The 14,200-nt window shown below is 40.0% G+C and overlaps 1 protein-coding gene across 2 annotated transcripts in view; it reads right to left on the reverse strand.

Moving 5' to 3' along the window:
- The window catches only part of MYLK (myosin light chain kinase), a 197,323-nt gene that overhangs the window by 89,195 nt on the left and 93,928 nt on the right, over positions 1–14,200 (reverse strand). Inside the window, exon 11 of one of the 2 annotated variants that reach the window (XM_066190273.1) lies at positions 10,211–10,363. In XM_066190273.1, coding sequence (XP_066046370.1) covers positions 10,211–10,363 — 153 coding nt within the window. Of the gene's footprint in view, positions 1–4,873; positions 4,947–10,210; positions 10,364–14,200 lie in introns of those variants that run through there. The other variant, XM_066190274.1, reaches the window with a different exon arrangement.

Consider the following 14,200-nt stretch of genomic DNA (forward strand, 5'->3'; position numbering starts at 1 on the left):
ATTGATAAGCAGTCGTGAGTTATTGAGTTGACGGAACATATCTAGTAGAAAAGGGGAAAATTCTTGCCGCACCGAACAGTTAACCTAGTACAAGTCAATTGCACAACACACCTGTACCAGTTTAACTGCAATTATGCAACCAACTATTTATATTCTAAGGCAAAAGACATAGCTAAATCTATCCTTGGAGAGAAGGAAAAAAGAATCAATAATTGCCCAGTGCCATTCCCAGATTTGCTGCTGAAACTGAAGAAGAATATCCATAGGAGGATGCAAACTTTAAGAAGGTTTCCAAAGACTAGACCTGGGTTTTACCTGGCCTGTAGTCATACCAGTTAACAATTTATGGACATCATCTAGTCTAGGAAATTTTCTTGTTCATTTGTCTACCCAGATGTACCAAAGGCATTTTTACGTGAGCTGCAGAATGCTGATGTCTCCTGTTGAAATATCAGGACTTCAGCAAGTTGAGCACTGCACAGAATCACACAACAATTGAGTTTGGAAGGAACTTCTGGAGATTGGCCTTTCCAGTCCCCAGCTCAAGCTGGGTCAGCCACAGCACTGCATTTACACACAGCTCCAGTGCAGCAGCTCAGCGGCCAAGGCCAGGGTTACAACTGGTCACAAGTCAAGGACACACAAAGAATAGAGAGTTTGCTGCCTTATGTTCAGAACACTGCAAAAACTTGCGATGTTTAGTCTTACAAGAGGTTTAATTATACTCGAGGAATCTGTTTGCCAGCATTAGGAGGCTGACTGCCAACTAATGCCTGCTCCGAGCCGTGCGGAAGGGCTGCCTCGGCAACATTTACCATTTATGGTGTTTAAATATCATTCTGGCTCACAGGCTAATAACTCAGCTGAGGAGAATGCTTAACTCAAAAAGCTCTGTGCGAGCAGGCTCAGAGAGAAAAGCACCAGATTCCACTAAAACCTCTCAAAGTAAGACTCAGGTTCACACCCAGATCTCAGGCTTGAAAAGAGTTTTACATCCTCAAATGTTCTTGGTGTAAACAAATCCAGTCATTACCAGATCTTAAGCTAACAATGCTATTGATTGTAAAGTTAAGAGATTTTATAAGGCAGAAAACTGATATGAAGACACACATTTGTCTTTCTGTAAAGGCAGAAATCCAAAATCAGAAATTTTCCTCCTCAGGCCTGATGCACAACTGTTTCTGCAAGTTTTTCAAAAATTCAAAACTTGATTTATGATGGCATAAAAAGTATCAGACCTTCATGTCACTGAGACATCTAGAAACATTTCTGCTTTATTAAAGATCTCAGGTTAGCATGCCATTTTGCAAACTTAGTTCATGAGAACTAGGTGTTCAATGACCTAGCAGTGTTATTTACACATTTACCTCCCATCTTTTTTTTTTTGCAGTCATAATCTTTTTTTTTTTTTTTTTTTTTTTTTTTTTTTTTTTTTTTTAATGAAAGGTAAGATTTAAGAGCTGAGACAAGTTATAGTCTGTATGCTGCCCTGGCATTACACGGAAAAATTGTTAACTTAAAACTGACAATGCCCTAAGCCTGTACCAGTCAGGGGAGTTGGGAACATGCAAAGGAGACCAAGTACTACTTATCTTGTCTGGAAATCTTTACTTTATTCTGGGCTAGGCTTCCAGCCCTACCCTGCAGCTCCATGTGTGCTCCTTCTTTCCAGGGTCTCTCCTCTGTATGGGATGGGATACCACCAGGTCAGCAATTTAACCTCTTTTGCCAACTCAGTTTGTTCTGCAAACAGAGTTGTTCCAGCGGACACTGGAACAGGCTCCCCAGGGAGGTGGTCACAATACCAAGCCTGTCTGAGTTAAAGAGCCACTTGGACAAGGCTCTCAGGCTCATGGTGGGATTCTTGGGGTGTCCTGTGCAGGGCCAGGAGCTGGGCTCAATGATCCTGGTGGGTCCCTTCCAACTCAGCATTTTCTATGGTTCTGTGTGACCGAGATGGCACTGCAGAAACCCCACATCTAACGGCTGCACCGATAAGAATCATGATGTGGGTGAACAGTCAGACTAGAACAGACTATCTCAGCTGAATGGGGTCTACAAGGATTATCTAGTCCAGCTGCCTGACCAGTTCTGAGCAGACCAAAAGTTAAAGCCTATTGTTTGGGACATTGTACAAATACCCCTTAAACACTGACAGCCCTGGGGCATTGATCACCTCCTTAGGGAGCATGTTCCTGTGTTTGACCACCCTCTCAACAGATGATTCCTAATGTCCAGCCAGAACTTCTCCTGGCACGGTTTTCAACCATCCCATGAGTCCTATTGTGAGTCCTATCGGATTTCCGAGAGAAGAGAGCTGCACCTCCCTACCTCCCTCTCTGTTTCCCCTCCTCAGGAGAAAGCTCCATGAAGGTGCAGGGGTCAGATACAAAATAGATGTCTGGGTTCATAGCAGATCACTTTGCAGTCAGCAGACTGAATTCCTCCCTGACAGTCTCACTAGAAGCTTCTGCAGCCAAGTGGTGTTTGCTTTTGCCTTCAGAACTGTCTGCCTTATTAATGACTTACCCTGTTTGCAAGTTATTCACATCAAGTGATTGCTCTTTTGTCACTGTCACAGACAGCAACTCCATGGAAGGCCCGAGAGCCTGTACACCTACGAAATACATTTATAGAGCAGCTCAGCTGGCCCACTGCTAACCAATTCCCCAGCATTAGATACCAGCCTGACATGGAGAACTGCAGGAAAGGTGCTTCAGACGTGCTAGATCAAGCCAGGTCAGCTCCACAGTGAAAATATGCATTCTGCTGAGGCATGATTTCACCTCTACATGTATAGTTTCAATTTTTGTGTGATTGCCCAGGTAGATTTTAATTTATTTGCAGAGAGTCGTAATGTATAGATGTACCAGTTCCATTAGAGAAAAAACTGGGCTGTGCATGAGTTGAAATTCAGTGGAAGCACAATAAGAGCAGGCAACCATATGAAGCACATGTGTCCCAGAAGATGCCACTGATCTAAAGAGTTACAGTCCCTTCAGTCTTTCCCTTCTCTGGAAAATCCACACTGGCAACAAAATTGGTTATCCTGTGGTAATATTAAAACAGTTCAGCTTCTCTCTTGGGTGAGCAATCAAAAGGATACTGTACTAAGAATGCTGTTAGGGAATGCCTCAAAGACAAATAAGACTCAGACTGAGAGCTAAGAAATCAAATTTGAAGTTAGACTAATATAAAGTGGAAAAAAGGAGGAAAAATACAACAATATTGTATTTCTGGGTATAAGTTGGTGTCAGAGAAGTATTCTAAAGCAAGACCAATTTAAGTCCATAAAAGATAAGCTAGCTCTAGTATGGCATTGCTTGTGGTCAGTTTTCTCTGCTTGATTAATTTATATTAAAAATATTTTGAACCAAGACACTACTCTGAAGAAAAAAAAAAAAGACAGAGTCTGTGTATGTGGCCCAACAGTCAAGCCTTCATTAAAATGAAGCTGCAGAGAAGACTTCCAGTAGCACACAGCTATACAAGGCTCCTACCCTCTGTTCTGTTCCTCTGCTGCAAAGGAATGATGGATGCTTCCCTTAGGCAACTTCTGGAAAGTTTTAAAATTTGATCTAATCCTGTGAGGTAATTTGATGGCTGACTGTTTAACTTCCTATCCGCTAATCCACTTCAGCTGCTCTTGAAAATATTCTTTGGGGTAACATCATGCCTCTGCTTTCAAAATTACAAAGGCAGATATTCAGTGAACAGGTTTTATGTGTATTTTGATGACTTCCACTTTTCAGCTGAATCTTAGAACACTATAGAATTTGGCAATCCAAGCTAGGACAGTTTGCCCTTTGACCAATGTAGGACTGTTCCCTACTCTTATAATAATCATCTGTTTTCTGTCATTCTGGTACATAATAATTTAATGCTCACAGTATTTGATCATGTGTCACAGTTGATTTAAGGGTAAGTTTTTTTTCTTTTCTTTCTTGTCTTTAATTTTTTTTTCTATCAGCATCTCACCTTTTAATTTCATTTATAAGAAATGTTAATGCAATTTCTGACATTTAAATTTTTCTTATTCTGAAAGCACTCATCCCTCATTTTCATCCAAATCTAGTTCCCCTTTTTCTGGAAATTATTTATAATAAGAAACTGTCTTTAGAGTGCATTTTTTTATATTGATGGCGCATTTTCTATCATTAAGAGCTTTCACACGTGTTTTGCTTTTGCCCTTCAGTTTTGGTTTCTAGCTGGCATTCTGTTCCACATTTGGTCTTGAAGGCAATTTAAAAGAAAAAGGCAAGAAGGCAATTAAAAAAAACCAAAAAAACCAACCCTAAACTTAGAACAGTTATAGCTATTGAACCATACAGAGTGCTGGACTGGGACCTTTGGGGCACTATTGAAAGGTTTGGAACAGAGTTTTTTTGATTCTCATGACAGTTTACCTCTGACTTTTCAATACAGTAACAAAATCCCTCTCCCTTTCACTTAGTGCTCTGAAACCAGTTCTTAAACTGACAAGTGGTCCCACCCAGCTACTGGCCTGGAATGCCTTTTGGATATTTAATAGGACTAGACTGGCATATTTTGTAAAGTCATCTACAGTCGTTTATGCTATGTTTGATACAAAGCAAAATGCTTTCAAATAAGCAGTGACTTTGAAAAGCTGTCACAAACATCTCATCAGTGTTGGCAAGTAAGACACTGTTCTTTGCTTACCTTCAGCAGAAATATGGATCTCAGAGAAACAGAGCTGTGGCCTCTCAATTAAGTCTTCAAAGAGAGGCTGCTTATTGCAGTGATAACCTTCTTTAAACGATTAATGTCTGAGAAGGGTCAATCTGAGACAGAAAGAAAAACAACCCACGACCTGAAGAGAGCATCTCTCATAACTGAAGGAGAAGATTCCTACCTGAAAGGTTTTCTTCCACCTGGTTGTATTTTATGGTCCCACTCACACCAGATGGAAGACTGACAGGAACAAAACAAACTGGTTTTTCAGAAAGCATCTCCCTCTGCAGCTCAGATAAACTGGTTACAGTATGGACTGTGACAGGCTTTCAGGTGGCTCTAATCTGCTCGTCCAGTGATCAGTGAATGACTACAGTAATCAGCTTGGAAGGGTTACAGGCTTCCCAACACAGACACTTATGCTGGGGAGGCTGCATTGGGGAAAAAAAAAAAAAGCATGAACAGAAAGTGCTGGGGGAGAAAGGGGAACAGATGTGAGTCCAGGCAAATGAACTGCTGGCAGGGAAAGAGAAATGAGGTCAAGAGCCAATAAGCAGGAGCAGCACTGTCTGCTGAATAGTGTTTGCTTACAAAGAGTATTAGGCCTGTATTTAAAAAGAAACAAACAAACAAAAAACCAGCAGTGTGCAAAAAAAAAAAAAACCATCAGCAAAATGTGTGGCTGCAGAGCATTAGAGCCCACAGAAACACTGTGGCTTTCAGCCTGTCCTGCTGCTCTCACTGTCCATACCTCATGTGTTCCATCTTAGAAACCACCAGTGATGCTGCTGCATGGTGCAGGGAGGCTGGAGAAATCTCAAGGAGCATGCAGTGGGTCAGGTATTTTGTTTGTCATTTACTGCAGAACTGCAAGACAGAGAACATTCTCCTAGGAGCCACAGCAAGCGCTCTAGCTTGATACCGTACTTAGAGAAAGCTGAACCAGGCAATCCCTACCCCTCGGACATGCAGAGTCTGTTTGCAAAATAAGAGAAGTTTTCCATGTGCAGAATTGATGTGGTTTGGCACAACAGAAATCACACCTATTCCCACTCTGCCTGTGGTCCATACTCACGTGTAGCACACTCAGGTATTGGTGTGAATGCTAGGTAATTAAATATCCTTTGGACACATTTGTTTTCTACAGGTGGACCTGACCTGTAACTCCTTGTCAGTGATTAGTTAACTGAGAGACAACCACATATCAGAAGGCTTATCTCACGAATGAGGCAGACCTGAAGAACTGTCACCATCCCTGGGAGCTGGCCTTACCTTCCCACTATACCAGTAACTCCCTCCATCTGTCTTGCTTTTGTGCTCCGACTGTCACAGCCTCAGCAAAACAGTAACACCAACTCACTGCACATGTACATCCAGAGTCAATTAACTGTTCCTCACCTCGGTTTCCTATTCATAAAATACCTGATGAAAATATTCAACCACCCTGATAAAAGTGATTAATAAATTCATAATAAATAACTTCATTATTTATTCATAGCCTGATTAATAAATTCATAAAGAAACCGGAGTATCTGCAGTCCCCATCAGTATATAATCACCATATATTTCAAGTGACCTGAATGTACCCTGGATATCCCTGTTAAGAGCTGGTTGGTTTGTTTGTTTGTTTTTTAAGTAGGATGCCTGGTGTATTTTAAAAAATGGCTTGTATACTTATTTTCATATCATAGAAGAGTAAGAAAATTGTTATATGAAATGTGAAAATGTGAACACCAAACACAATAGCTTGCACACACAATAACGGGAACAAATCAGTCATGTACATGTTGTTTAAAAACCTTAAAAATAAATGTGCATCAACCCCAAAACCTCCCGAATTTTGATTTTCCTGTGTGTAGAAAACAATGCGTAAGAAAATAATAAACCTACATTTAGTAGGAAATGGTACTATTTCAGAAATATCTATAATTGAGTGTTTGAGTAACACTGAACCACGTTTCTCACCTCTCAGGCTTACATGCATTAGGCCAATTGATCCAGCATTTACTCAGTGTGCCCTGCTTCCTGGGAGGTTCAGTTAGAAATAATTCTTGTGGTGAAGACATTTGTTAGGCTCTTTTTTGCAGGGAGCACTGCTCAGTCTCTAGCTCATCTCTACCTGGGTGTCAGCTTTGAGAAACTGCTGGCAGAGGGAAGAACCTGGAACCTTGGCTGTCAGGGTTCAGCCCTGTCTACTTAGTCCTTTACAAGGCCAAAATTAGCTTCACCTTGATTAACTCAGTTTCTCCCCAGAGTACCTAAGGTTCTACCCCAATCTGCTCAGCCTTCAGATCACTTACTTAAGTCCAGAGATCTGAAGTGATCTGAATATGGTAATTTCTCACTTAAATTAAGCAGAAGACTGATGAATTTGATTTTTTAAAACACCATTGCATTTCCATATGCATCCCATTCATATGAAATATGGGACTTTTTTTGACACAGTGCAATAAGTCTCCTACAAACAACTAAGTTCCTTCACTGTTTTCCATACAAAACACAGGAGTAATACTGAGGTTGCCCAGTGCTAGACAGAATTTATCCTGCTTAATAATAAGGAAGAAAAAGACAACCATAAATGAATCTGAGACTGATGACTTAGAAGGAAAGTTATGCCACAATTAGCTTAGATAATTATCCAGGGCCTAATGCAAATCATGCTGAAACTACTGGAAAAAATCCCACCCTTGTATTTAACTGGACTCGGAACAGTAACCCTTTGTTGGGCAAAGGACCTTTAAAAGGCTTCCTACAATAATTTCCTTTCACAAAAACAAGGTAATAGACCGTCAAAAAAGCAAAGAATGCACAGAAGTTGATTAGAAAACACGATAAGTGGCTAGATAACTGCTGTGACCTACTAACACATTAAGGATCATCTTGTACTACAATTCAGATGTGAACTGAACAGTTTGACACTCACCATCCTTGCTGCTAACTTTTCTGAGTTATCTGTGAGCTGAATTTCATTTAGAAAAATAAAATTGAGTTTTCTGTTAAGATAGGCTATTCACTCCAGGTAAAATTTCCTCAGTGATCAGAGTAGATATGTCTCTTCATGGGATCCCTGCTGCAGCAGAATAGCAGAGCCAAAAATGGCAGCATGAAGTGAAATGTAAACCTAGACAAAGATGTGTCCAAGGACCACAGAAGCAAGTTAAGTAAAAGCTGGATTCTGACACTGGTCTGATATGGATGATATGCCAAGAATATCCATTCCTTCTTGGATTAAATAGGGATTACTTCTCATATACAAAAGAAAATATTTCTGTAACAGCGAATGAACAAACTGAGCACTGCAGGAAAGTTGACATCCTTAAATCGTCTTGGAGACAAAAAGGACCTGGATAAAGATGGGTTACAATGCAGAAATGATTTTACAGATTTTATTCCAAAAAGCAGTGTTTGGTCAGGAGAGGATTTTTGAAGTTTTCTCCCTTTCTGCACAAGCAACCATTTTCTGTTATAATCTGTTTGCACAGGCCGAGCATTTAGAGAAGCCTTAGTAGCAGCAGTCAGAAGCTCAGAGAACTCTAATGCCAATAAGTTTTGATAGCGATTCTGATGGAAAAATATACAAAAACAGGTAAGAGATTTGGAAATTAGATTTTAAATCTGGTACTATTTTTGGCAGAAAAATCCACATTGATCTGAGTTTTGGGGAAAGTTACTGTAATCCTCATGGCAACAGGGACATAATGAGTCTTAGGGAAGAAGACGACAGGATACCTAAAACTGTAAAAATACTGAACATGCAGTTATACAGCCTGTCATGTATGTTCTTAATTCTGCTCTTATTCTTCCCTCTCCCTACCCCATGACTCCTAGAAAATAGAATGGGAAGCAGATGAGAGTAACTCATCCCCATGATGGTGGCAATGCTGTCTTCTAGCCCCAGAAAGTACAAAAGGAACCCAACACAGTGCGACAGTGACTATGTGGCCTGAAATAACTCAGCAGAGCCCAGGGAAAGGCTCACTCACTACTGCTCCCACGTTAGCATTGCCTGTCAACCCTGAAATAACTCAGAAATGCCCAGTAAGAGGGGACTGTCCCTTTGGTTTCTGAGTCCCAGAAAAGGATCAGAAAGCCCCAGGTCAAAAACAGCTCCCTTGAGGTGGACCACTCTTCATTGGCCCTAAGCTAATGCAGAGGAAAGGCTTCAGAGAAATTATAAATGATAAATTTGAGAACAGATTAGTTTCAGGCTTATTTTGAATTGATGTTTTCTTACTTCATTCCATTTTTCAGGAGGGAGGATGAAGAGGGGATGGCTGTATTTTCAATTTAGTGATCAAGAAAGTAACTCACAGGTTTGTCAGAATTACTTTGTTTTTATTTTAGCCTTGTCATACAGACAGAATAGGGGCAGGCATAGCACTAAAGAGCTGTAGACAAACACCCCAGAACACTGGTAAACAAAGACAAATCTTGAGATCCCAGGGATCAGGGTACATTTCCCACTTAACTGAGTGTACAAATTTAGGGCAGGTATTATTTAGTCATAAACAAAAGGAATAGTTCCCTTGGCAGCTGTCACTCAGCAGTCTGTTGGACAGGCAGTGACAAACTATTTTAACTCTGGGGAAAAATCATTTGCAGGTGAAAAATACCAAATACAGGATTGATAGTATAGGCGGGGGAGAGTCTGAGGGAGAGGGATTGAAGAGAGAGGCAGGAGGGGATAATCTCCAGGCCATGAAACAAAACACCTGTATAGTCTGATGTCAGGGGAGATTGAAACAATAAAGACCATATTATTGATGGATTCTACCTCACTGTTGAATTTATCCATGGAATTCTGTCATCTCTTGTCTTCATTTTGAACTCTGGTCTTTTAGAATGTGTTTGTTGATATTCTAGTAGAGAATTATGGCTTTCATGAATAAATCAATTCTGCCAAATCAGCACTCAGTCAGATTTCTGAGACAACAGGTCACCTCAATTGCTTACTACAACGTTCTTCTGGTACTTTCACTACCAAAGTTCCACTTATCTAGAGTTATACAGTCCCCAGTTAGCTGATAGATGCCTGTTCAGAATGATATCTGATAAATCCTGGTAACAGAACAAGAATATTGGCATTTACTATCATAACTGCAGTCCCTGGCACTGGTCTCTGCTCTGCCTTTCAGGAGAAAGGAGTAGCATCTGCCTCCTCCGTGTAACACTCTCTGATGGGTGGTATTGCTGACACTGCAGTGGGGTTTTTTCAGCAGTCCCAGTCCTTTCTTACACTGGTAAACCTTTTCCAGAACAATCTCACTGCTCTGTACACTAAGCCCTTGGGAAGGTCAAAGCACTAATACCTTTTCTGAAATGTGCTTATTACTTTACACTACACAGTCCTTAAGCACTTAAGTTGCACACACCTCCAAGGGGGAGAAGAGATACCCAGCTGACAAAAGCTTGCCAAAAACAAGGAATCCACTTACAACTACCTCTGTTAAGGATCCAAAGTTATTTGAGTTAAAATGATTAGATGTTTGTAGTAATTACAGTAGTCTGAGATATTCACCTTTGACTGTGACCTGAGCACTGCAAGATGCTTGTCCTGTGTTGTTTTCAGCCAGACAGGTATAAATTCCATCGTCTTCTGGTAGGGCATCTTGGACAGTCAGTTTTGCAACTCCATCTTCAAAGGTGGAATGGGCATACTGAATTGGCTGGTCTGCAGACAGAAAGGAGGAGAATTGACTTAATATGTCAGCCACAAATTTCAAAAGCACTTTAGTTTTCAGTGAAATCTGGATGCCTGACAGCAGCCAGCCTATGAAAGTGCAGAGCCAAATCCCACTCTGTGCACAGCCACTGCTCTCTAGTGACTGCAACCAGCAGCATCCCAAGCACAAAGCACAACATGGCTGTCAGACAAAGCTCACCACCAGATTCACTGCAAGCTACCTTGAGTAGCAGCAAAAGGACAAAGTTTATTTTGGATTCTCTTTGAGGTGGATAAGACAAGAAATGTGTGTTTGCTTCAGACGTGGTCTCCATCTCGTAATTTGCCTGAAACTAGATAAAATGCAGATGAAGCTAGAAGTGCAAAATCTGTTGGGCATGGAGAAGCACTTGAAGTTCTCCAAGGGGTGCTTTGTAGTGGAACACATTCCAATAGAGACAGTAAAATCTGCAAGGTTGCCAAGAAGCTGCTTTACAGAAGCAGTCAATCTACACTACAGTAGGGCCAGTAATAGAAGGGTGCAGCCTCATCTGTGGTGATGTGACTACTAAAGAAGTTCACTTTAAGAAACTGGTTCCTTGAATTGGTTTGACATGTTTAAATATTAGTATAGATGGCTCAAAGTTGTCTTGCTCTTGTTTCAGGAACCATCATCAGTCTCAGCCTCACTTTCTGAAATGCTACTGCAATCTGTTTTCCCAATATTAAATAGTTTCCACTACTGACTCATCTCTGGTTGCTTTCCCAGTGCATGCAATACTTAAGACAGCCTTATACCTGTGCATAAACATCATGCTGGAAATAGAAATCACTGTCATCTAAGAGAAGAGGATGAAACAGCAGAGAAATTGTGCAGGACTGATCTGAAGATGTCTGTTGCTTGGGAGTTTGTGGTCAAAAAAGATGGAGATTTATTTCATTACCCAAATACTTTTAAAGGACACAGCTCTGGGGTTTTAAAGAACCAGTTCTGCATTATGAGCAGGATAAATTAAATGATGGGACAGATTTTTCTCTCATCTCTGATTTTCAAAGGAAGCCAACTCAGGAGGCAATTATTATCTGTGCACTATCTACATGCATACAAAGTTTCATTCTGAAATACAAACATGTGCCAAAATCAGCATCATCCAATACTTGCATATATTATAAAATATGGTAGATGATCTTCATCCTTTGCTTATAAGCCATCTGTTAAGTTAGTGAATTTTCTATCTCGTGAAAAACTGGGGTGAATACTTAATCAACTACCCAGAAGAATTTTAGAATAAAATCTCTCCAGACTTTGTCACAGGTCACATATTCTTAGTATTGTCTCCTCTGAGCTCATTTTCACTCAGTCACACACAGAATATTGGAAGTATTACAGTAAACCACAGTGCTTCTGCATGTGGGAACAGCACTACATTCAAATAAGAACAGGTAGAGCTAAAGCCCAAGCAGACAAAGCCTTCTCTTAGAGGACAAAGGGCACTGGACTGCCTTCCTGGTCCAACTTTGGAATGTCTAACCTGACAGGGTCCTTGCCTGGCATTCTGACATTGAAACTGTTAGTGGTGACAAACGATGTCGTGATGTCGAATCAGAAACACACCCGGGATAAAAGCTGCTTCATGAAAAGCAGAACAATGCCTTTGTATTTCTCTTGTAAGTAACCAGATGAACAGAGTAAGTGTTCTGCATGGAAAAGCAAAATGAGGACTCCTTTACCATGTCCTCAAATTTTACCAGGGTTCTTACTCACCTCAGCTCCCAACAAAACTGGCTATTTTTTAGCATTATTCAAATAATAGTCAATTCACTTACAGAACAGCCTTTTCATTAGAACCCAGAAAAAGGACATAAGTATATCAGCCCTTAGGAATAACCTGTATCAAGATTCTAAGCTACATCCATAGTACTTATATTTTGATGTAATAAAAACAACTCTCCCAGTAGTGAAACTTTCCCTTCTCCAGAGGCAGAACAGTCAAATCCCCAGGACAGTTTGGCAGCAGGAACAATAACAAAAAATACCTTTCTGCTGGCATGTTATGCCTGAAGAAAGGAAATTTTCCCCTGGCTCATTTATTAAAAGCTTTCTGGACAAATCACAAAGCTATCCTAAAACCAAACAGTACTCAGAGAATAGTTATGCTAAAGTCATCATCATATTGTTCTTAAACTCAGCAGAAAGAGGTTCAATTAAACTTTGGGAGGAAAAAAAAAACCCACACAGAAAGAAATATGAATAAAAAGTTACTTAAAGCAGTCATATTTATTCCTGAAATTGAAAAAGAAGCTAGCTAGAAGTATTTTCAAAAGATAAAGTAAGTTGGAGTTACACACTGAAGTGTTGTCTGAGAGCACAAGAAGTCATTTATAAGGCTTTGGTGAGGACAGAACTAAAACACAAGAATTTTACTCTCAGGGAAGTTGGCAGTAAATCAGTGAAAATTCAGAAAGAAACTTAAACATAGAGGGAGAACAAATGGAGAAAAGAACCATCTTGAAAAAGCTGGGAAAAAAGCTTTAATGGTAGATTTGAAGAGAAGAGTAAGAGCTCGGATGAAATTCACGGTTCAGTCAGGTAGCTCTTATTTGTCTCTATGAATATGAAAAAACTACTCATCCTTACAGATGGTAAGAAGTAATTACAGACAGTGCAGAATATACATCATCTGTCTTCTGTCTCACTTGACCTGAAGGAGAGGTCAACCTGTGTAATGCTTGGAAAATGTTTTGAATTGGTACGTAGTCAAAGCTGATAAATATTCTTGGTATCTAAAGTAGTACTTGGATGTAGCATTGTACAGGAAGGTGTTGTAAGACTTTCAGTTCTCAGTTAGTGTGGACTCCTTGGAGATTGGGGAAGGCAAACAGGACATCACACAGCCTGCCCATCAAGGGATGGCCAGCCTGGAAGGGAGCAGGTTCTGCTGCCTTCCTTTTTTGTTCTTATTTGTTTCTCAAAGCAGCCTTCCCTTCATGTTTCTTATGATTCATAACCTGGTCTTCACATCCATTATTTCACCAAGATAAATATTCTTTCCTTACTATTCTTCTCAAATTAATTTTGGTTTGTTATCATTGTCATGCTTGGAAGACAAATTGCATTTGATATTTTCTAGTGAACTTTATCCATCCTGTTCCATGTGATTTTTAGTTTTATAGAGTTCTGCAAAAGTGCTGTATTTTGAACAGTACTGGGATTGCTCACAGCATACTGCTTTTTTCTCTGTCCTAGTAGAGTTCAGTTGTGAATATAAAGAGCTTTATATTCCAAACATGGAGAGCAGATGCTAATACACCTTTTAGTTTTAAAACAGAATTGGTCTGCCTGCCTCCAAGTATATACTGTGAATATACTATTTTCTTCATGTGGCCAGTTGATGAAAGACTCTACCATGTCATTTTGCCAAAAGCACTGTAATGTCTGCTTGGAGTAATATTCCACAACTTTCTCCTTTATTTGATCAGAGATATAAATATGAGGGGTTTGTAGTATGTAGCTAGGTGGTAGACAGGAAGGAAATGTTTGCATTTGAGTGGACATCACAAACAGCCAATCTGATCCTTAAGTAAAATAATAACCCTAGGAGTGTACATGGAACTATCAACATTAAAAGACTGTTTATAATCCTTTTGCATTCGTATCAAAATGGTATATAAACAGTTATGTCTCACAATCCTGTGCAAGACAGAAAAGCTTAAACTATAGTGACATGTTTCAGCAGCCTGGAATGAAAATCGTGTCCTTGTGTCTTCTGAGTAATATACAATGTGTCTAATTTTTAATATTATGAGAGTTTCTTGTGCTTCTTTTACACAGACTCATCACTGCTG

This window comes from Chamaea fasciata, unplaced genomic scaffold (assembly GCF_029207755.1).
Source record: "Chamaea fasciata isolate MVZ Bird 193981 ecotype frontalis unplaced genomic scaffold, bChaFas1.0.hap1 SCAF_8, whole genome shotgun sequence".
Taxonomy (NCBI): Eukaryota; Metazoa; Chordata; class Aves; order Passeriformes; family Sylviidae; genus Chamaea; species Chamaea fasciata.